This window comes from Ranitomeya imitator, chromosome 3, assembly GCF_032444005.1.
Source record: "Ranitomeya imitator isolate aRanImi1 chromosome 3, aRanImi1.pri, whole genome shotgun sequence".
In the NCBI taxonomy this organism is placed as follows: Eukaryota; Metazoa; Chordata; class Amphibia; order Anura; family Dendrobatidae; genus Ranitomeya; species Ranitomeya imitator.
The window spans coordinates 653,303,510-653,327,717 of NC_091284.1; the positions used below are offsets into that span (position 1 = coordinate 653,303,510).

The window sequence follows — 24,208 nt, forward strand, 5'->3', positions numbered from 1 at the left end:
CTGCTTGTGTGCCAGTCTTGACTCCTGGGTGTGCCATCTCTCTCTCTCCAATTGTGGGCCACAGAAAGCCTATTAATTTTTTTGCTTGATTTGGGTTCCAAAATCTACCTGAAAAAATCACTAAATCAATCAGTGGGAGAAAAATATTGGCCTCTGGGCTTGTGTGCCACTCCTGACTCCTGTGTGCGTCCTCTCTCACTCAGTGGGCCATAGAAAGCCTATTTTTTTTTTATTTGTTTTCTAAATTCTCCCTGAAACAATCATTTCATTTTATTTGGTTTATAAATTCTTCCTTAAAAAATCATTTTTTTTTATTATTTTTTTTTTTCTAAAGTCTCCCTTTTAAAAAAAAACAACAAATCAGTGGGAGATTAATATTTACATTTGCGCTTCAGTGACAGTCCTGCGTGTGTGGCATCTCTCTCATTTGTTGCCACCAACAACAGAGTGTGTAACATTGTGCCTGATTTTCGTTGTGGTCTCACCCACCTGTAAAGGGGTAGCTAAATCATACTGAAGTTATAGCTCACCGTGTAAGTTGTGTGACAGCAACAAATACCGTTAGTTTGGTAACGTTTTTAAAACAATGAGGAAGTCTGGTGGAGGAGGTCGTGGCCGGGGGCGTTCATTGTCAGCTGGTAATGAGGGTAGTGGTAGTGGTGGAGCATCAGGTGGTCGTGGGAAAAAAAATATTGCACCTAAGTCTGGAGCTGTGGAGCCAGGTTCGTCGTCTGGCTACACAAGGCCTCGAACGCTCCCTTTTCTGGGAGTAGGAAAACCGCTTTTAAAGCCGGAGCAGCAAGAGCAAGTTTTGGCTTATCTTGCTGACTCAGCCTCTAGCTCTTTTGCCTCCTCTCGTGAAACTGGTAAAAGTAAAAGCAGCGCGACGTTAGTGGATGTTCACGGTCAGGGACAAGTCGCTTCCTTGTCCTCTTCAGCAAAAACAACAACAGAGAAGAATGCAGCAGGCGACACAACGGGTTACTCCATGGAGCTCTTTACACATACCGTCCCTGGCTTAGAAAGTGAAGCAGTTAACAGTCCATGCCCATTACAAGTTGAATCTGACATGGAGTGCACTGATGCACAGCCACAGCCAGACTACTATGCTGGTCCTTTGACTCAGACCACAACATTGCCCTCGCAGGGTGCTGATCAAGAATCAGACCCTGATGAGACTATGTTGCCCCATCACGAACGCTATACCACCGACCGACACGGTGACACAGACGAAGTTGCACACGAGCTACAAGAAGAGGTAATAGATGACCCAGTTCTTGACCCCGATTGGCAGCCATTGGGGGAACAGGGTGCAGGCGGCAGCAGTTCTGAAGCGGAGGAGGAGGGGCCGCAGCAGGCATCAACATCGAAACAGGTTCCATCTGCCGGGCCCATATCTTGCCCAAAACGCGTGGCAAAGTCAAAACCTGTTGGAGGACAGCGTGGCCATCCGGTTAAAGCTCAGTCTGCAATGCCTGAAAAGGTATCCGATGCTAGAAAGAGTGCAGTCTGGCATTTTTTTAAACAACATCCAATTGATCAGCGCAAAGTAATCTGTCAAAAATGTTCAACTACCTTAAGCAGAGGGCAGAATCTGAAAAGTCTCAATACAAGTTGCATGCATAGACATTTAACCACCATGCATTTGCAAGCTTGGACTAACTACCAAACGTCCCTTAAGGTTGTAGCACCCTCGGCCAATGAAGCTAGTCATCAACGCAACATCCCTTCCGGCAGTGTAGGGCCACCATTTTCTGCACCACCTGCAGTATCTGTGCAGGTTTCTTTGCCAGGCCAAAGCAGTCAGGGTCAGGGAATCACCAGTTTCGTAGTAGGAAACACTGCATCTAGGGCACTGGCGCCAACAATACCATCTCCCACCGTCTCTCAGTCTGCCATGTCCACCGGCACCCCCGCTAGTTCCACGATCTCCAGCTCTCCAGTCCAGCTCACCCTACATGAGACTATGGTTAGAAAAAGGAAGTACTTAGCCTCGCATCCGCGTACACAGGGTTTGAACGCCCACATAGCTAGACTAATCTCGTTAGAGATGATGCCCTACCGGTTAGTTGAAAGCGAAGCTTTCAAAGCCCTGATGGACTACGCTGTACCACGCTACGAGCTACCCAGTCGACACTTTTTTCCAGAAAAGCCATCCCAGCCCTCCACCAGCATGTTAAAGAGCGCATCATCCATGCACTCAGGCAATCTGTGAGCACAAAGGTGCACCTGACAACAGATGCATGGACCAGTAGGCATGGCCAGGGACGTTACGTGTCCATCACGGCACACTGGGTAAATGTGGTGGATGCAGGGTCCACAGGGGACAGCAAGTTTGGGACAGTTCTGCCTAGCCCACGGTCTAGGAAACAGTTGGCTGTAGCCGTTCGCACCCCCTCCTCCTCCTCCTCGTCCTCCTGCAGAAGCGAGACCTCGTCCACAGACCGCAGTCGCACAACCACTCCATCCGCAGCTGCCACTGTTGCACACCAGGTCTCCCATTATGGGGCAGCTACTGGCAAACGTCAGCAGGCTGTATTGGCTATGAAGTGTTTGGGCGACAACAGACACACCGCTGAAGTTCTGTCCGAGTTCTTGCAGAAAGAAACGCAGTCGTGGCTGGGCACTGTAGATCTTGAGGCAGGCAAGGTAGTGAGTGATAACGGAAGGAATTTCATGGCTGCCATCTCCCTTTCCCAACTGAAACACATTCCTTGCCTGGCTCACACCTTAAACCTGGTGGTGCAGTGCTTCCTGAAAAGTTATCCGGGGTTATCCGACCTGCTCCTCAAAGTGCGTGGACTTTGCTCACATATCCGCCGTTCGCCTGTACACTCCAGCCGTATGCAGACCTATCAGCGTTCTTTGAACCTTCCCCAGCATCGCCTAATCATAGACGTTGCAACAAGGTGGAACTCAACACTGCACATGCTTCAGAGACTGTGTGAACAGAGGCGGGCTGTTATGTTTTTGTGGGAGGATACACATACACGGGCAGGCAGTAGGATGGCAGACATGGAGTTGTCAGGTGTGCAGTGGTCGAAGATTCAAGACATGTGTCAAGTCCTTCAGTGTTTTGAGGAATGCACACGGCTGGTTAGTGCAGACAACGCCATAATAAGCATGAGCATCCCCCTAATGCGTCTGCTGATGCAAAGTTTGACGCACATAAAGGATCAGGCGTCTGCAGCTGAGGAAGAGGAAAGCCTTGATGACAGTCAGCCATTGTCTGGCCAGGGCAGTGTACAGGACGAGGTAGCGGGCGAAGAGGAGGAGGAGGACGAGGAGGATGATGGGGATGATTATATTTTTAATGAGGAAGCTTTTCGGGGCCAGTGGAAATTGTTGGCGCGGCAAGGCCGGGTTCTGGTTTTTGGAGAGACACAAGTGACGTGGATTTGCCTGAAACTGCCCCTCAACCAAGCACAACCACAGATTTGAGAACTGGAACTTTGGGCCACATGGCGGATTATGCCTTACGAATCCTCAAAAGGGACACACGCATAACAAAAATGATGAACGATGACGATTACTGGTTGGCCTGCCTCCTTGATCCTCGCTATAAAGGCAAATTGCAAAATATAATGCCACATGAGAACTTGGAACTAATATTAGCAACCAAACAATCAACTCTTATTGACCGTTTGCTTCTGGCATTCCCTGCACACAGCGCCCGTGATCGTTCTAACACGAGCTGCAGGGGCCAGCAGACCAGAGGTGTTAGAGGGGCAGAAATCAGAAGTGGCGTTGGCCAGAGGGGTTTTCTGACCAGGTTGTGGAGTGATTTTGCTATGACCGCAGACAGGACAGGTACTGCAGCATCAATTCAAAGTGACAGGAGACAACATTTGTCCAGTATGGTTACTAACTATTTTTCATCCCTTATCGACGTTCTCCCTCAACCGTCATTCCCATTTGATTACTGGGCATCAAAATTAGACACCTGGCCAGAATTGGCAGAATATGCATTGCAGGAGCTTGCTTGCCCGGCAGCTAGTGTCCTATCAGAAAGAGTATTCAGTGCTGCAGGTTCAATACTAACAGAAAAAAGGACTCGTCTGGCTACCCAAAATGTAGATGATCTAACCTTCATTAAAATGAACCACAACTGGATTTCGAAATCTTTTGCCCCACCTTGCCCGGCTGACACCTAGCTTTCCTATGTAAAGGTCTTGCCTGTGGACTATTCTGAACGACTTTTCCAATCTCGTAATTTGCAGCACCTGATTGTCCAGCATCCGACATGTTAACACCTCCCTAAATGGCCAAAGTCCCCACACGGGGCCGTGGTATCTGTTATGTTTGCTAATGACAGGTGTTATGAAGGCAATCCAGAAACACAGTGTGCTTAGCGATCAGAGCGCACACAGTGATCTGACAAATACCCAAAAATACAAGAACGAGCTCTGAGACGTGGAAACTCTGTAGACTGCACACCTGATCCTATCCTAAACACAACTAAAAGCGGCTGTGGATTGCGCCTAACAACTACCTAGGCAACTCGGCACAGCCTAAGAAACTAGCTAGCCTGAAGATAGAAAAATAGGCCTGACTTGCCCCAGAGAAATTCCCCAAAGGAAAAGGCAGCCCCCCACATATAATGACTGTGAGTAAGATGAAAAGACAAAACGTAGGGATGAAATAGATTCAGCAAAGTGGGGAACGATATTCTAGGACAGAGCGAGGACAGTAAAGTGAACTTTGCAGTCTACAAAAAACCCTAAAGCAAAACCACGCAAAGGGGGCAAAAAAAACCCACCGTGCCGAACTAACGGCACGGCGGTACACCCTTTGCGTCTCAGAGCTTCCAGCAAAACAAAAGACAAGCTGGACAGAAAAAAAAAGCAACAAAAAAGCAAAAAGCACTTAGCTATACAGAGCAGCAGGTCACAGGAACAATCAGGAGAAGCTCAGATCCAACACTGAAACATTGACAAGGAGCAAGGATAGCAGCATCAGGCGGAGTTAAGTAATGAAGCAGTTAACGAGCTCACCAGAACACCTGAGGGAGGAAGCTCAGAAGCAGCAGTACCACTTGTGACCACAGGAGTGAATTCAGCCACAGAATTCACAACAGTACCCCCCCCTTGAGGAGGGGTCACCGAACCCTCACCAGAGCCCCCAGGCCGACCAGGATGAGCCGCATGAAAGGCACGAACAAGATCGGAAGCATGAACATCAGAGGCAAAAACCCAGGAATTATCTTCCTGAGCATAACCCTTCCATTTAACCAGATACTGGAGTTTCCGTCTAGAAACACGAGAATCCAAAATCTTCTCCACAATATACTCCAATTCCCCCTCCACCAAAACCGGGGCAGGAGGCTCAACAGATGGAACCATAGGTGCCACGTATCTCCGCAACAACGACCTATGGAATACATTATGTATGGAAAAGGAGTCTGGGAGGGTCAAACGAAAAGACACAGGATTGAGAACCTCAGAAATCCTATACGGACCAATAAAACGAGGTTTAAATTTAGGAGAGGAAACCTTCATAGGAATATGACGAGAAGATAACCAAACCAGATCCCCAACACGAAGTCGGGGACCCACACGGCGTCTGCGATTAGCGAAAAGTTGAGCTTTCTCCTGGGACAAGATCAAATTGTCCACTACCTGAGTCCAGATCTGCTGCAACCTATCCACCACAGAATCCACACCAGGACAGTCCGAAGACTCAACCTGTCCTGAAGAGAAACGAGGATGGAACCCAGAATTGCAAAAAAATGGAGAAACCAAGGTAGCCGAGCTGGCCCGATTATTAAGGGCGAACTCAGCCAACGGCAAAAAGGACACCCAATCATCCTGGTCTGCAGAAACAAAACATCTCAGATATGTTTCCAAGGTCTGATTGGTTCGTTCGGTCTGGCCATTAGTCTGAGGATGGAAAGCCGAGGAAAAGGATAGGTCAATGCCCATCCTACCACAAAAGGCTCGCCAAAACCTTGAAACAAACTGGGAACCTCTGTCAGAAACAATATTCTCAGGAATGCCATGCAACCGAACCACATGCTGAAAGAACAAAGGTACCAAATCAGAGGAGGAAGGCAATTTAGCCAAGGGCACCAGATGGACCATTTTAGAAAAGCGATCACAGACCACCCAAATGACTGACATCTTTTGAGAAACGGGAAGGTCAGAAATGAAATCCATCGAAATATGTGTCCAAGGCCTCTTTGGGACCGGCAAGGGCAAAAGCAACCCACTGGCACGAGAACAGCAGGGCTTAGCCCTAGCACAAATCCCACAGGACTGCACAAAAGTACGTACATCCCGTGACAGAGATGGCCACCAGAAGGATCTAGCCACTAACTCTCTGGTACCAAAGATTCCAGGATGACCAGCCAACACCGAACAATGAAGTTCAGAGATAAGTTTATTAGTCCACCTATCAGGGACGAACAGTTTCTCTGCTGGACAACGATCAGGTTTATTCGCCTGAAATTTTTGCAGCACCCGCCGCAAATCAGGGGAGATGGCAGACACAATGACTCCTTCCTTGAGGATACCCGCTGGCTCAGATAAACCCGGAGAGTCGGGCACAAAACTCCTAGACAGAGCATCCGCCTTCACATTTTTAGAGCCCGGAAGGTACGAAATCACAAAGTCGAAGCGGGCAAAAAATAACGACCAACGGGCCTGTCTAGGATTCAAGCGCTTGGCAGACTCGAGATAAGTCAAGTTCTTATGATCAGTCAATACCACCATGCGATGCTTAGCTCCTTCAAGCCAATGACGCCACTCCTCGAATGCCCACTTCATGGCCAGCAACTCTCGATTGCCCACATCATAATTACGCTCAGCAGGCAAAAACTTCCTGGAAAAGAAAGCACATGGTTTCATCACTGAGCAATCAGAACCTCTCTGTGACAAAACCGCCCCTGCTCCAATCTCAGAAGCATCAACCTCGACCTGGAACGGAAGAGAAACATCTGGCTGACACAACACAGGGGCAGAACAAAAACGACGCTTCAACTCCTGAAAAGCTTCCACAGCAGCAGAAGACCAATTAACCAAATCAGCACCCTTCTTGGTCAAATCGGTCAATGGTTTGGCAATGCTAGAAAAATTACAGATGAAGCGACGATAAAAATTAGCAAAGCCCAGGAACTTTTGCAGACTTTTCAGAGATGTCGGCTGAATCCAATCCTGGATGGCTTGGACCTTAACTGGATCCATCTCGATAGTAGAAGGGGTAAAGATGAACCCCAAAAATGAAACTTTCTGCACACCGAAGAGACACTTTGATCCCTTCACAAACAAAGAGTTAGCACGCAGGACCTGAAAAACCATTCTGACCTGCTTCACATGAGACTCCCAATCATCTGAGAAGATCAAAATGTCATCCAAGTAAACAATCAGGAATTTATCCAGATACTCACGGAAGATGTCATGCATAAAAGACTGAAACACAGATGGAGCATTGGCAAGTCCGAACGGCATCACTAGATACTCAAAATGACCCTCGGGCGTATTGAATGCAGTTTTCCATTCATCTCCTTGCCTGATTCTCACCAGATTATACGCACCACGAAGATCTATCTTAGTGAACCAACTAGCCCCCTTAATCCGAGCAAACAAGTCAGATAACAATGGCAAGGGATACTGAAATTTAACAGTGATCTTATTAAGAAGGCGGTAATCAATACACGGTCTCAGTGAACCATCCTTCTTGGCTACAAAGAAGAACCCTGCTCCCAGTGGTGATGACGATGGGCGAATATGTCCCTTCTCCAGGGATTCCTTCACATAACTGCGCATAGCGGCGTGTTCGGGCACGGATAAATTAAATAATCGACCTTTAGGGAATTTACTACCAGGAATCAAATTGATAGCACAATCACAATCCCTATGCGGAGGTAGAGCATCGGACTTGGGCTCTTCAAATACATCCTGATAATCAGACAAGAACTCTGGGACCTCAGAAGGGGTGGATGACGAAATCGACAAAAATGGAACATCACCATGTACCCCCTGACAACCCCAGCTGGATACCGACATGGAATTCCAATCCAATACTGGATTATGGGTTTGTAGCCATGGCAACCCCAACACGACCACATCATGCAGATTATGCAACACCAGAAAGCGAATAACTTCCTGATGTGCAGGAGCCATGCACATGGTCAGCTGGGCCCAGTATTGAGGTTTATTCTTGGCCAAAGGTGTAGCATCAATTCCTCTCAATGGAATAGGACACCGCAAAGGCTCCAAGAAAAACCCACAACGTTTAGCATAATCCAAATCCATCAGATTCAGGGCAGCGCCCGAATCCACAAACGCCATGACGGAAAACGACGACAAAGAGCATATCAAGGTAATGGACAGAAGGAATTTGGACTGTACAGTACCAATGACGGCAGACCTAGCGGACCGCTTAGTGCGCTTAGGACAATCAGAAATAGCATGAGTGGAATCACCACAGTAGAAACACAGACCATTCAGACGTCTGTATTCCTGCCGTTCAACTCTAGTCATAGTCCTATCGCACTGCATAGGCTCAGGTTTAACCTCAGGCAGTAACGCCAAATGGTGCACAGATTTACGCTCGCGCAAGCGTCGACCGATCTGAATGGCCAAAGACAAAGACTCATTCAAACCAGCAGGCATAGGAAATCCCACCATGACATCCTTAAGAGCCTCAGAGAGACCCTTTCTGAACAAAGCTGCCAGCGCAGATTCATTCCACTGAGTGAGTACTGACCATTTCCTAAATTTCTGACAATATACTTCTATATCATCCTGACCCTGGCACAAAGCCAGCAAATTTTTCTCAGCCTGATCCACTGAATTAGGCTCATCGTACAGCAATCCGAGCGCCAGGAAAAACGCATCGACACTACTCAATGCAGGGTCTCCTGGCGCAAGAGAAAATGCCCAGTCTTGAGGGTCGCCGCGCAAAAAAGAAATAATAATCAAAACCTGTTGAATAGGATTACCAGAAGAATGAGGTTTCAAGGCCAGAAATAGCTTACAATTATTTTTGAAACTTAGAAACTTAGTTCTATCTCCAAAAAACAAATCAGGAATAGGAATTCTTGGTTCTAACATAGATTTCTGATCAATAGTATCTTGAATTTTTTGTACATTTATAACGAGATTATCCATTGAAGAGCACAGACCCTGAATATCCATGTCCACACCTGTGTCCAGAATCACCCAAATGTCTAGGGGAAAAAAAAAAGTGAACACAGAGCAGAAAAAAAAAAAAAATGATGTCAGAACTTTTTCTTTCCCTCTATTGAGAATCATTAGTTTGGCTCCTTGTACTGTTATGTTTGCTAATGACAGGTGTTATGAAGGCAATCCAGAAACACAGTGTGCTTAGCGATCAGAGCGCACACAGTGATCTGACAAATACCCAAAAATACAAGAACGAGCTCTGAGACGTGGAAACTCTGTAGACTGCACACCTGATCCTATCCTAAACACAACTAAAAGCGGCTGTGGATTGTGCCTAACAACTACCTAGGCAACTCGGCACAGCCTAAGAAACTAGCTAGCCTGAAGATAGAAAAATAGGCCTGACTTGCCCCAGAGAAATTCCCCAAAGGAAAAGGCAGCCCCCCACATATAAAGACTGTGAGTAAGATGAAAAGACAAAACGTAGGGATGAAATAGATTCAGCAAAGTGGGGCCCGATATTCTAGGACAGAGCGAGGACAGTAAAGCGAACTTTGCAGTCTACAAAAAACCCTAAAGCAAAACCACGCAAAGGGGCAAAAAAAAACCCACCGTGCCGAACTAACGGCACGGCGGTACACCCTTTGCGTCTCAGAGCTTCCAGCAAAACAAAAGACAAGCTGGACAGAAAAAAAGCAACAAAAAAGCAAAAAGCACTTAGCTATACAGAGCAGCAGGTCACAGGAACAATCAGGAGAAGCTCAGATCCAACACTGAAACATTGACAAGGAGCAAGGATAGCAGCATCAGGCGGAGTTAAGTAATGAAGCAGTTAACGAGCTCACCAGAACACCTGAGGGAGGAAGCTCAGAAGCTGCAGTACCACTTGTGACCACAGGAGTGAATTCAGCCACAGAATTCACAACAGGTATCGCCACTTGGCGCCAGCACCCGTGAGAGTACTGTTTGTCTGAAGAGGTGGGTGTGCCCGCTTTTGGTCGACGGCACTGCCACTAGGTCCCTTATAGTGCAATAAAGTGTCTCGCGGTGGTGGTGCGCACCCAACGTCAGACACACCGTTGTAATATGAGGGGCCCTGGGCCTGTACCGCCGGCCACAAGACAGTCCCCCCCCCAGGTCAAACAGTGCTCTACCACTTGCAAAATTTTCTCTCACAGCTCCACCAATGTTTAGTCTATGCGCTGACATCCTTCAATGCCTGGCACTGTCAATACCATTGTATTGACATTTTTCTTATGTTAGGCCTTCGAAGCCTGTCTGCGGTCACTCCTTCCACTAGGCCTCCACTGACCTGTCTACTGCTGCCCATGTTCCCCTGGAACCAATTTTAAATTGCCTACAGCCAGCCCAATTTATTATGTTAGGGCTTCGAAGCCTGTCTGCGGTCCCTCCTTCCACTAGGCCTCCACTGACCTGTCTACTGCCGCCCGTGTTCCCCTGGAACCAATTTTAAATTGCCTACAGCCCAATTTTTGTTATGTTAGGCCTTCGAAGCCTGTCTGCGGCCCGTTCTTTCCACTACTACTACACTGACCTGGCTACTGCCGCCCGTGTTCCCCTGGAACCAATTTTAAATTGCCTACAGCCAGCCCAATTTATTATGTTAGGGCTTCGAAGCCTGTCTGCGGTCCCTCCTTCCACTAGGCCTCCACTGACCTGTCTACTGCCGCCCGTGTTCCCCTGGAACCAATTTTAAATTGCCTACAGCCCAATTTTTGTTATGTTAGGCCTTCGAAGCCTGTCTGCGGCCCGTTCTTTCCACTACTACTACACTGACCTGGCTACTGCCGCCCGTGTTCCCCTGGAACCAATTTTAAATTGCCTACAGCCAGCCCAATTTATTATGTTAGGGCTTCGAAGGCTGTCTGCGGTCCCTCCTTCCACTAGGCCTCCACTGACCTGTCTACTGCTGCCCGTGTTCCCCTGGAACCAATTTTAAATTGCCTACAGCCAGCCCAATTTATTATGTTAGGGCTTCGAAGCCTGTCTGCGGTCCCTCCTTCCACTAGGCCTCCACTGACCTGTCTACTGCTGCCCGTGTTCCCCTGGAACCAATTTTAAATTGCCTACAGCCAGCCCAATTTATTATGTTAGGGCTTCGAAGCCTGTCTGCGGTCCCTCCTTCCACTAGGCCTCCACTGACCTGTCTACTGCCGCCCGTGTTCCCCTGGAACCAATTTTAAATTGCCTACAGCCAGCCCAATTTATTATGTTAGGGCTTCGAAGCCTGTCTGCGGTCCCTCCTTCCACTAGGCCTCCACTGACCTGTCTACTGCTGCCCGTGTTCCCCTGGAACCAATTTTAAATTGCCTACAGCCAGCCCAATTTATTATGTTAGGCCTTCGAAGCCTGTCTGCGGTCCCTCCTTCCACTAGGCCTCCACTGACCTGTCTACTGCTGCCCGTGTTCCCCTGGAACCAATTTTAAATTGCCTACAGCCAGCCCAATTTATTATGTTAGGGCTTCGAAGCCTGTCTGCGGTCCCTCCTTCCACTAGGCCTCCACTGACCTGTCTACTGCTGCCCGTGTTCCCCTGGAACCAACATCAGAAAATATAAAAATAAGTATCTTGCTTATAAAAAAGAAAATACTGGAGAGATATCAAATGCAGACATTTTAACATTAAAAACAAACACATACAACAAAAATCTGGTACAGTACTAAAAATGGCCACCAGCTACAATAACTTTTTCCTGCAAGTAGTTAACTGAAAGTTTTTTTCAATTTAAAACACAGGCATCCACCGAGTGTTGTCCTGTCGCGTCTTCTTTATATTATTGCCAAGAAGATGCAAAACAATGAAAATAATAAAATCATTATTTACCAAAAAAATAGAGTAAGTCAAAACCACATTGCAAATAAACATTCATTACAAATAAAGAAGCAGGGCGCGTCCGAGGGTGAGTATATACCTAATAAGAATATAATCACCCTCGGACGCGCCCTGCTTCTTTCCGACAGCCTTCCTTCCTAAGAATCAGCCCTTCCGTGGTGTAGAGAGAGGGTGTGTTACACTCCAACGTGTTCCCCAGGTTGCCTTTCCTGAGCTTCGATCTTCATGCTCTCGTTTAGTAGTTGTCGGAAAGTAGGCTGCATTAGGCCTACAAATTGGGTATGGGGTGGAGAGAGATGGTGTGTTACACTCCAAGGTGTTCCCCAGGTTTCCTTGCCATTGCTTCGGTCTTCCAACTCTCGTTTAGTAGTTGTAGAAAACTTCACTGCATTAGGCCTTCAAATTGGCTATGGGGTGGAGAGAGATGGTGTGTTACACTCCAAGGTGTTCTCCAGGTTTCCTCGCCATTGCTTCGATCTTCAGACTCTCGTTTAGTAGTTGTAAAAAACTACACTGCATTAGGCCTACAAAATGGGTAGCGGGTGGAGAGAGATGGTGTGTTACACTCCAAGGTGTTCCCCAGGTTTCCTTGCCATTGCTTCGGTCTTCCGACTCTCGTTTAGTAGTTGTAGAAAACTACACTGCATTAGGCCTACAAAATGGGTATAGGGTGGAGAGAGATGGTGTGTTCCACTCCAAGGTGTTCTCCAGGTTGCCTTTCCAGAGCTTCGATCTTAATGCTCTCGTTTAGTAGTTGTTGGAAACTACACTGCATTAGGCCTCCAAATTGGCTATGGGGTGGAGAGAGATGGTGTGTTACACTCCAAGGTGTTCTCCAGGTTTCCTCGCCATTGCTTCGATCTTCAGACTCTCGTTTAGTAGTTGTAGAAAACTACACTGCATTAGGCCTACAAAATGGGTATCGGGTGGAGAGAGATGGTGTGTTACACTCCAAGGTGTTCCCCAGGTTTCCTTGCCATTGCTTCGGTCTTCCGACTCTCGTTTAGTAGTTGTAGAAAACTACACTGCATTAGGCCTACAACATGGGTATAGGGTGGAGAGAGATGGTGTGTTCCACTCCAAGGTGTTCTCCAGGTTGCCTTTCCAGAGCTTCGATCTTAATGCTCTCGTTTAGTAGTTGTTGGAAACTACACTGCATTAGGCCTCCAAATTGGCTATGGGGTGGAGAGAGATGGTGTGTTACACTCCAAGGTGTTCTCCAGGTTTCCTCGCCATTTCTTCGATCTTCAGACTCTCGTTTAGTAGTTGTAGAAAACTACACTGCATTAGGCCTACAAAATGGGTATCGGGTGGAGAGAGATGGTGTGTTACACTCCAAGGTGTTCTCCAGGTTGCCTTTCCAGAGCTTCGATCTTAATGCTCTCGTTTAGTAGTTGTTGGAAACTACACTGCATTAGGCCTCCAAATTGGCTATGGGGTGGAGAGAGATGGTGTGTTACACTCCAAGGTGTTCTCCAGGTTTCCTCGCCATTGCTTCGGTCTTCCGACTCTCGTTTAGTAGTTGTAGAAAACTACACTGCATTAGGCCTACAAAATGGGTATAGGGTGGAGAGAGATGGTGTGTTACACTCCAAGGTGTTCCCCAGGTTTCCTTGCCATTGCTTCGGTCTTCCGACTCTCGTTTAGTAGTTGTAGAAAACTACACTGCATTAGGCCTACAACATGGGTATAGGGTGGAGAGAGATGGTGTGTTCCACTCCAAGGTGTTCTCCAGGTTGCCTTTCCAGAGCTTCGATCTTAATGCTCTCGTTTAGTAGTTGTTGGAAACTACACTGCATTAGGCCTCCAAATTGGCTATGGGGTGGAGAGAGATGGTGTGTTACACTCCAAGGTGTTCTCCAGGTTTCCTCGCCATTGCTTCGATCTTCAGACTCTCGTTTAGTAGTTGTAGAAAACTACACTGCATTAGGCCTACAAAATGGGTATCGGGTGGAGAGAGATGGTGTGTTACACTCCAAGGTGTTCCCCAGGTTTCCTTGCCATTGCTTCGGTCTTCCGACTCTCGTTTAGTAGTTGTAGAAAACTACACTGCATTAGGCCTACAAAATGGGTATAGGGTGGAGAGAGATGGTGTGTTCCACTCCAAGGTGTTCTCCAGGTTGCCTTTCCAGAGCTTCGATCTTAATGCTCTCGTTTAGTAGTTGTTGGAAACTACACTGCATTAGGCCTCCAAATTGGCTATGGGGTGGAGAGAGATGGTGTGTTACACTCCAAGGTGTTCTCCAGGTTTCCTCGCCATTGCTTCGATCTTCAGACTCTCGTTTAGTAGTTGTAGAAAACTACACTGCATTAGGCCTACAAAATGGGTATCGGGTGGAGAGAGATGGTGTGTTACACTCCAAGGTGTTCCCCAGGTTTCCTTGCCATTGCTTCGGTCTTCCGACTCTCGTTTAGTAGTTGTAGAAAACTACACTGCATTAGGCCTACAAAATGCGTATAGGGTGGAGAGAGATGGTGTGTTCCACTCCAAGGTGTTTTCCAGGTTGCCTTTTCAGAGCTTCGATCTTAATGCTCTCGTTTAGTAGTTGTTGGAAACTACACTGCATTAGGCCTCCAAATTGGCTATGGGGTGGAGAGAGATGGTGTGTTACACTCCAAGGTGTTCTCCAGGTTTCCTCGCCATTGCTTCGATCTTCAGACTCTCGTTTAGTAGTTGTAGAAAACTACACTGCATTAGGCCTACAAAATGGGTATCGGGTGGAGAGAGATGGTGTGTTACACTCCAAGGTGTTCCCCAGGTTTCCTTGCCATTGCTTCGGTCTTCCAACTCTCGTTTAGTAGTTGTAGAAAACTACACTGCATTAGGCCTACAAAATGGGTATAGGGTGGAGAGAGATGGTGTGTTCCACTCCAAGGTGTTCTCCAGGTTGCCTTTCCAGAGCTTCGATCTTAATGCTCTCGTTTAGTAGTTGTTGGAAACTACACTGCATTAGGCCTCCAAATTGGCTATGGGGTGGAGAGAGATGGTGTGTTACACTCCAAGGTGTTCTCCAGGTTTCCTCACCATTGCTTCGATCTTCAGACTCTCGTTTAGTAGTTGTAGAAAACTACACTGCATTAGGCCTACAAAATGGGTATCGGGTGGAGAGAGATGGTGTGTTACACTCCAAGGTGTTCCCCAGGTTTCCTTGCCATTGCTTCGGTCTTCCGACTCTCGTTTAGTAGTTGTAGAAAACTACACTGCATTAGGCCTACAACATGGGTATAGGGTGGAGAGAGATGGTGTGTTCCACTCCAAGGTGTTCTCCAGGTTGCCTTTTCAGAGCTTCGATCTTAATGCTCTCGTTTAGTAGTTGTTGGAAACTACACTGCATTAGGCCTACAACATGGGTATAGGGTGGAGAGAGATGGTGTGTTACACTCCAAGGTGTTCCCCAGGTTTCCTCGCCATTGCTTCGATCTTCAGACTCTCGTTTAGTAGTTGTAGAAAACTACACTGCATTAGGCCTACAAAATGGGTATCGGGTGGAGAGAGATGGTGTGTTACACTCCAAGGTGTTCCCCAGGTTTCCTTGCCATTGCTTCGATCTTCCGACTCTCGTTTAGTAGTTGTAGAAAACTACACTGCATTAGGCCTACAAAATGGGTATGGGGTGGAGAGAGATGGTGTGTTCCACTCCAAGGTGTTCTCCAGGTTGCCTTTCCTGAGCTTCTATCTTCAGGCTCTCGTTAAATTGTGGTTAAATGGAACAACTGCATTTGGCGTACTAGTTGGTTTGGGGCCTACTAACAGTGTCTGCCGCTCCTTGCTGTTCTCCTGGTTTCCTGTCCTGAAATTCCGTTTTCAGGCGCTCGTTAAGTAGTTGTTAATGTTAGACTGCATTTGGCCTACTAGTTGGGTTGGGGCCTACTATCGGTGTCTGCCACTCCTTGCTGTTCTCCTCCACTGAACAAAGCTGTGCCGCCTGTTTACTACGGTTGCCAATTTTGAACTGCATTTCGACTACTTACTGATTTGGGCCTACTCTCCGTGTCAGCCTCTCATTCCAGTTGTCCTCCACTGCAATGCCCCCTGGTTATTCCTGTGTTACCAATTTTGAACTGCATTTAGCCAACTTTATTCTTTGGGCCTATATCTGTGTTTCCTCCTCATCCTGCCCATTGCCCAGCCAGTGATAGATGAGTCTGCTGGTACATTGACCCATAACGCAACATTCCCCGTGCACGCTACACAACAACATTGTGACCCTGCTGAAAGTCAGGTTGCTCTTCCCGCATACCATACCACCTTACACGGGGACAAAGAGGAAGGTGCAGATGAAAGTGCAGGTTCCTTCATCAGGTGGGGGGAGGAATACTAGTTGGCGACGTCACTGGCACAGGGCCTCTCATAGTACGCAAAAGTGTTGCTGCCGGTGGGAGGCGCCCCCGCCGTGCAAACACACCGCTGTACTTTGAGGGGCCCTGTGCCAGTGCCAATGCCAACGAGTGGGCCCCCCCTGCTTGCTCAGGTTCACAGCACTTGCAAAGTTGAAATACTTTCCTCTCCCTGCTCCACTGCCGTGACGTGGTCCAGATTTCCTGGGCCCACTAATTACTTGAACCAGCCCTACCCACCACAACTTTAGCCAAATGACCCCCAATTTCAAATGCCTTCCAATTATTATAAGGTAAATTACGCTTGACAAGCTTCATTAAGAAGAATGGATGGTTTTGACATTGAAATGGGCACTCTAGGTGTTTTCCTGGCCCCCACTCACTGCCGACTATGCTGCCCCATTGACTTGCATTGGGTTTCGTGTTTCGGTCGATCCCGACTTTACGTCATAATCGGCCGATTTCACTCGACCCGACTTTTGAGATAGTCGGGTTTCGCGAAACCCGGCTCGACTCTAAAAAGGTCAAGGTTGCTCAACTCTAGTGGCAACAATGATGAAAGACTACCACATATTACCTAGATGTATACTGCTATACAGCACCCAGATAGTATAATCTGCTTATCATCAGGCCATTTTGTGCTTTTTACAGTAAGACAACCTCCTCAATGGGATCCTGTAAGGTGCTGCTGTCCAAACCACTGTCACCATGAATCAAACCATGCTGCCATGATGAAATGATCTTTGTTTTAAAAGCTCTAAAACAATGTGTCATGTTAGAAAAAAAAACACTTTGAGCTGTGGCCAGAGACGACGTGACTCAGGTGACAGGTCTCTTTATCTGTGAATAGGGAGACACCTATTAGTCAAGCAAAGATGGAGGGAAGCCAGGGACATAACTATGTGAATAATTCACCTTGTCCAAAAGTCCAAGTATGAAAAACAAGTGTCATTCACCGAAGGTGTAACTTCTTCTTATAAATCGTCCATTACTTTGTGCAAAGTCTAGAGGGGGAGGGGGAGAGAGAAGCATAGAATGTCCCAAGCAACATACAGTACATTTCACATCTAACTGATGCCTATTCCAGCACAGAAGCCTTTTTTTTTTTTTTGGGGGGGGGGGATTTTTTTTATAGTGTGCATTATGCTGTAAAAAAGATCTAGCAACCTGACCCTCCATACCAGTATGATTACCGTGAGGCTATCATGTCTACATTTTCTTATTCATTTAAGTTGTTAAAACAAATTCTGAATGTTGTTAAAAAAAAAGAAACAAAAATAAATATATTGGTTTGTATCATTCTTTTCTGAGAGCCGTAACGTTTTTCTCTATTAAACTAGAGCTACATTAGGGCTTGTTTTTTGTGCGGCAAGTAGATGTTTTTATGATACTTTTTTGGGGCAAATATGATGTTTTATCTAAAATTTTTAGACTTTTATGGTGACCAAAAAATATAGCTTCATTGCAATATATAGACAAAATGACAATCTCCATTCTCTCCAAGAGGACAAAGATGGTTTCTGTGGGGGAGTTTAGCCTCCAGCAACGTGTACACTGGTGACTAGGGTTGAGCGACCTTGACCTTTTTAGAGTCGAGTCGTGTTTCGCGAAACCCGACTATCTTAGAAGTCGAGTCGAGTGGAATCGGCCGATTATCGCGAAAAGTCGGGTATCGCCCGAAACACGAAACCCAATGCAAGTCAATGGGGGAGCATAGTCGGCAGTGAGTGGAGGCCAGGAAAACACCTACACTGCCCATTTTAATGGCAAAAACATCCATTCTTTTTACTGAAGCTTGTCAATCGTAATTTAGCTTATAATAATTGGAAGGCATTTGAAATTGGGGGTCATTTGGCTAAAGTTGTGGGGGGTAGGGCTGGTTCAAGTAATTAGTGGGCCCAGGAAATCTGGAACGCATCACGGCAGTGGAGCAGGGAGAGGAAAGTATTTCAACTTTGCAAGTGCTGTGATCCTGAGCAAGCAGGGGGGGCCCACTCGTTGGCACTGGCACTGGCACAGGGCCCCTCAAAGTACAGCGGTGTGTTTGCACGGCGGGGGCGCCTCCCACCGGCAGCAACACTTTTGCGTACTATGAGAGGCCCTGTGCCAGTGACGTCGCCAACTAGTAGTCCTCCCCCCACCTGATGAAGGAACCTGCACTTTCATCTGCACCTTCCTCTTTGTCCCCGTGTAAGGTGGTATGGTATGCGGGAAGAGGAACCTGACTTTCAGCAGGGTCACAATCTTGCTGTGTAGCGTGCACGGGGAATTTAGCGTTATGGGTCAATGTACCAGCAGACTCATCTATCACTGGCTGGGCAATGGGCAGGATGAGGAGGAAACACAGATATAGGCCCAAAGAATAAAGTGGGCTAAATGCAGTTCAAAATTGGTAACACAGGACTAACCAGGGGGCATTGCAGTGGAGGACAACTGGAATGAGAGGCTGACACAGAGAGTAGGCCCAAATCAGTAAGTAGTCGAAATGCAGTTCAAATTTGGCAACCGTAGTAAACAGGCGGCACAGCTTTGTTCAGTGGAGGAGAACAGCAAGGAGTGGCAGACACCGATAGTAGGCTCCAACCCAACTAGTAGGCCAAATGCAGTCTAACATTAACAACTACTTAACGAGAGCCTGAAAATGGAATTTCAGGACAGGAAACCACGAGAACAGCAAGGAGTGGCAGACACCGATAGTAGGCCCCAACCCAACTAGTCCTCCAAATGCAGTTGTTCCATTTAACCACAATTTAATGAGAGCCTGAACATAGAAGCTCAGGAAAGGCAACCTGGAGAACACCTTGTAGTGCAACACACCATCTCTCTACACCCCATACCCAATTTGTAGGCCTAATGCAGTGTAGTTTCCAACAACTACTAAACGAGAGTCGGAAGACCGAAGCAATGTCGATGAAACCTGGGGAACACCTTGGAGTGTAACACACCATCTCTCTACACCCCATACCCAATTTGTAGGCCTAATGCAGCGTAGTTTCCAACAACTACTAAACGAGAGCATTAAGATCGAAGCAATGGCGAGGAAACCTGGGGAACACCTTGGAGTAGAACACACCGTCTCTACACTCCATACCCAATTTGTAGGCCTAATGCACTGTAGTTTCCAACAACTACTAAACGAGAACAGGAAGATCGAAGCAATGGAGAGGAAACCTGGGGAACACCTTGGAGTGTAACACACCGTCTCTCTACACCCCATACCCAATTTGTAGGCCGAATGCAGTGTAGTTTCCAACAACTACTAAACGAGAGCAGGAAGATCGAAGCAATGGCGAGGAAACCTGGGGAACACCTTGGAGTGGAACACACCATCTCTCTACACCCCATACCCAATTTGTAGGCCTAATGCAGTGTAGTTTCCAACAACTACTAAACGAGAGCATTAAGATCGCAGCAATGGCGAGGAAACCTGGGGAACACCTTGGAGTGGAACACACCATCTCTCTACACCCCATACCCAATTTGTAGGCCTAATGCACTGTAGTTTCCAACAACTACTAAACGAGAGCAGGAAGATCGAAGCAATGGAGAGGAAACCTGGGGAACACCTTGGAGTGTAACACGCCGTCTCTCTACACCCCATACCCAATTTGTAGGCCTAATGCACTGTAGTTTCCAACAACTACTAAATGAGAGTCGGAAGACCGAAGCAATGTGGATGAAACCTGGGGAACACCTTGGAGTGTAACACACCATCTCTCTACACCCCATACCCAATTTGTAGGCCTAATGTAGCGTAGTTTCCAACAACTACTAAACGAAAGTCGGAAGACCGAAGCAATGTGGATGAAACCTGGGGAACACCTTGGAGTGTAACACACCATCTCTCTACACCCCATACCCAATTTGTAGGCCTAATGTAGCGTAGTTTCCAACAACTACTAAACGAGAGCATTAAGATCGAAGCAATGGCGAGGAAACCTGGGGAACACCTTGGAGTGTAACACACCGTCTCTCTACACCCCATACCCAATTTGTAGGCCTAATGCACTGTAGTTTCCAACAACTACTAAACGAGAGTCGGAAGACCGAAGCAATGTGGATGAAACCTGGGGAACACCTTGGAGTGTAACACACCATCTCTCTACACCCCATACCCAATTTGTAGGCCTAATGTAGCGTAGTTTCCAACAACTACTAAACGAAAGTCGGAAGACCGAAGCAATGTGGATGAAACCTGGGGAACACCTTGGAGTGTAACACACCATCTCTCTACACCCCATACCCAATTTGTAGGCCTAATGCAGCGTAGTTTCCAACAACTACTAAACGAGAGCATTAAGATCGAAGCAATGGCGAGGAAACCTGGGGAACACCTTGGAGTGTAACACACCGTCTCTCTACACCCCATACCCAATTTGTAGGCCTAATGCAGTGTAGTTTCCAACAACTACTAAACGAGAGTCGGAAGACCGAAGCAATGTGGATGAAACCTGGGGAACACCTTGGAGTGTAACACACCATCTCTCTACACCCCATACCCAATTTGTAGGCCTAATGCACTGTAGTTTCCAACAACTACTAAACGAGAGCATTAAGATCGCAGCAATGGCGAGGAAACCTGGGGAACACCTTGGAGTGTAACACACCATCTCTCTACACCCCATACCCAATTTGTAGGCCTAATGCACTGTAGTTTCCAACAACTACTAAACGAGAGCAGGAAGATCGAAGCAATGGAGAGGAAACCTGGGGAACACCTTGGAGTGTAACACACCGTCTCTCTACACCCCATACCCAATTTGTAGGCCTAATGCAGTGTAGTTTCCAACAACTACTAAACGAGAGCATTAAGATCGCAGCAATGGCGAGGAAACCTGGGGAACACCTTGGAGTGTAACACACCATCTCTCTACACCCTATACCCAATTTGTAGGCCTAATGCACTGTAGTTTCCAACAACTACTAAACGAGAGCAGGAAGATCGAAGCAATGGAGAGGAAACCTGGGGAACACCTTGGAGTGTAACACACCGTCTCTCTACACCCCATACCCAATTTGTAGGCCTAATGCAGTGTAGTTTCCAACAACTACTAAACGAGAGCATTAAGATCGCAGCAATGGCGAGGAAACCTGGGGAACACCTTGGAGTGTAACACACCATCTCTCTACACCCCATACCTAATTTGTAGGCCTAATGCACTGTAGTTTCCAACAACTACTAAACGAGAGCAGGAAGATCGAAGCAATGGAGAGGAAACCTGGGGAACACCTTGGAGTGTAACACACCGTCTCTCTACACCCCATACCCAATTTGTAGGCCTAATGCAGTGTAGTTTCCAACAACTACTAAACGAGAGCAGGAAGATCGAAGCAATGGCGAGGAAACCTGGGGAACACCTTGGAGTGGAATACACCATCTCTCTACACCCCATACCCAATTTGTAGGCCTAATGCACTGTAGTTTCCAACAACTACTAAACGAGAGCATTAAGATAGCAGCAATGGCGAGGAAACCTGGGGAACACCTTGGAGTGGAACACACCATCTCTCTACACCCCATACGCAATTTGTAGGCCTAATGCACTGTAGTTTCCAACAACTACTAAACGAGAGCATTAAGATCGCAGCAATGGCGAGGAAACCTGGGGAACACCTTGGAGTGGAACACACCATCTCTACACCCCAGACCCAACTTGTAGGCCGGATGCAGTGTTGTTTTCAACAACTACTTAAGAAGAGCCTGAAGATCAAAGCTCAGAAAAGGCAACCCGGGGAACACCTTGGAGCGGCAGACACTGGTAGTAGGCTGTAAACCCCAAATTTTGGTCAATGGAGTTTATGAAATGTTCCAGGGGTACACAGGCAGCATTGGTGTGGTAAGCGGAGGACAATTTATATTTGGGACTGCAGACAGACTTTGTAGGCTGTCCCCTGTGGACCATGCATCCACAACATTAACCCAGTGCGCCGTAATGGACATCTAACCTTTCGTGGACATGCCTACTGGTCCATGCATCTGTTGTCAGGTGCACCTTTCTACTATTAGATAGCCAGAGAGCATGGACAATGCAGATTTTTACATGATGCTGTAGTGCTGGGATGGCTTTTCTCGCAATAGAAGTGACGACTGGGTAGCTCTTACTGTGGTACAGCGTAGTCCATCTGGGCTTTATAATTGTAAAATAGAGAATAAAAATTGGCTGTATGCACTTTAAAATAGGTTACAGGGGTACACGGGCGGCAGTGGTCTGGTCAGTGTAGTTGTAGTAGAAAGAAGGGACCGCAGACAGGCTTCGAAGGCCTAACATAACAAATTGGACAGGCTGTAGGCACTTTTACATTGGTTCCAGGGGTACACGGGCAGCAGTACAATGGTCAGTGGAGGCCAAGTGGAAGGAGGGACCGCAGACAGGCTTCGAAGGCCTAACATAAAAAAATAGGGCTGTTGGCAATTTTCAATTGGTTCCAGGGGTACACGGGCAGCAGTACAATGGTCAGTGGAGGCCTAGTGGAAAGAGGGACCGCAGACAGGCTTCGAAGGCCTAACATAACAAAAATAGGGGTGCAGGCAATTTAACATTGGTTCTAGGGGTACACGGGCAGCAGTGGTCTGGTCAGTGTAGTAGTAGTAGAAAGAAGGGACTGCAGACAGGCTTCGAAGGCCTAACATAACAAAATTGGGCTGTTGGCAATTTAAAATTGGTTCCAGGGGTACACGGGCAGCAGTACAATGGTCAGTGGAGGCCTAGTGGAAGGAGGGACCGCAGACAGGCTTCGAAGGCCTAACATAACAAAAATAGGGGTGCAGGCAATTTAACATTGGTTCCAGGGGTACACGGGCAGCAGTGGTCTGGTCAGTGTAGTAGTAGTAGAAAGAAGGGACTGCAGACAGGCTTCGAAGGCCTAACATAACAAAATTGGGCTGTTGGCAATTTAAAATTGGTTCCAGGGGTACACGGGCAGCAGTACAATGGTCAGTGGAGGACTAGTCGAAGGAGGGACCGCAGACAGGCTTCGAAGGCCTAACATAACAAAAATAGGGGTGCAGGCAATTTAACAATGGTTCCAGGGGTACCCGAGCAGCAGTGGTCTGGTCAGTGTAGTAGTAGTAGAAAGAAGGGACTGCAGACAGGCTTCGAAGGCCTAACATAACAAAATTGGGCTGTTGGCAATTTAAAATTGGTTCCAGGGGTACACGGGCAGCAGTACAATGGTCAGTGGAGGCCTAGTGGAAGGAGGGACCGCAGACAGGCTTCGAAGGCCTAACATAACAAAAATAGGGGTGCAGGCAATTTAACATTGGTTCCAGGGGTACACGGGCAGCAGTGGTCTGGTCAGTGTAGTAGTAGTAGAAAGAAGGGACTGCAGACAGGCTTCGAAGGCCTAACATAACAAAATTGGGCTGTTGGCAATTTAAAATTGGTTCCAGGGGTACACGGGCAGCAGTACAATGGTCAGTGGAGGCCTAGTGGAAGGAGGGACCGCAGACAGGCTTCGAAGGCCTAACATAACAAAAATGTCAATACAATGGTATTGTCAGTGCCAGGCATTGAAGGATGTCAGCGCATAGACTAAACATTGGTGGAGCGGTGAGAGATAATTTTGCAAGTGGTAGAGCACTGTTTGAGCTGGGGGGGGGAACTGTCTTGTGGCCGGCGGTACAGGCCCAGGGCCCCTCATATTACAACGGTGTGTCTGACGTTGGGTGCGCACCACCACCGCCAGAGACACTTTATTGTACTATGAGGGACCCAGTGGCAGTGCCGTCGACCAAAAGCGGGCACACCCACCTCTTCAGAAAAAAAACAGCACTCTCACTTGTGCTGGCGCCAAGTGGCGATACCACGGCCCCGTGTGGGGAGTTTGGCCATTTAGGGAGGTGTAAACATGTCGTATGCTGGACAATCAGGTGCAGCAAATTACGATATTG

At 47.4% G+C, this 24,208-nt stretch overlaps 1 protein-coding gene across 3 annotated transcripts in view; it reads right to left on the reverse strand.

The window, feature by feature from the left end:
- Nucleotides 1-24,208, reverse strand: part of EPSTI1 (epithelial stromal interaction 1) — a 161,998-nt gene that overhangs the window by 61,354 nt on the left and 76,436 nt on the right. Inside the window, exons 5-6 of one of the 3 annotated variants that reach the window (XM_069758229.1) lie at nucleotides 17,233-17,321; nucleotides 16,926-17,157 (exon numbers count right to left, since the gene is read on the reverse strand). The exons of 1 other annotated variant lie outside the window; for it this stretch is intronic. In XM_069758229.1, coding sequence (XP_069614330.1) covers nucleotides 17,292-17,321 — 30 coding nt within the window. In that variant the 3' untranslated portion in view covers nucleotides 16,926-17,157; nucleotides 17,233-17,291. Of the gene's footprint in view, nucleotides 1-16,925; nucleotides 17,322-24,208 lie in introns of those variants that run through there. One more of the 3 variants, XM_069758228.1, reaches the window with a different exon arrangement.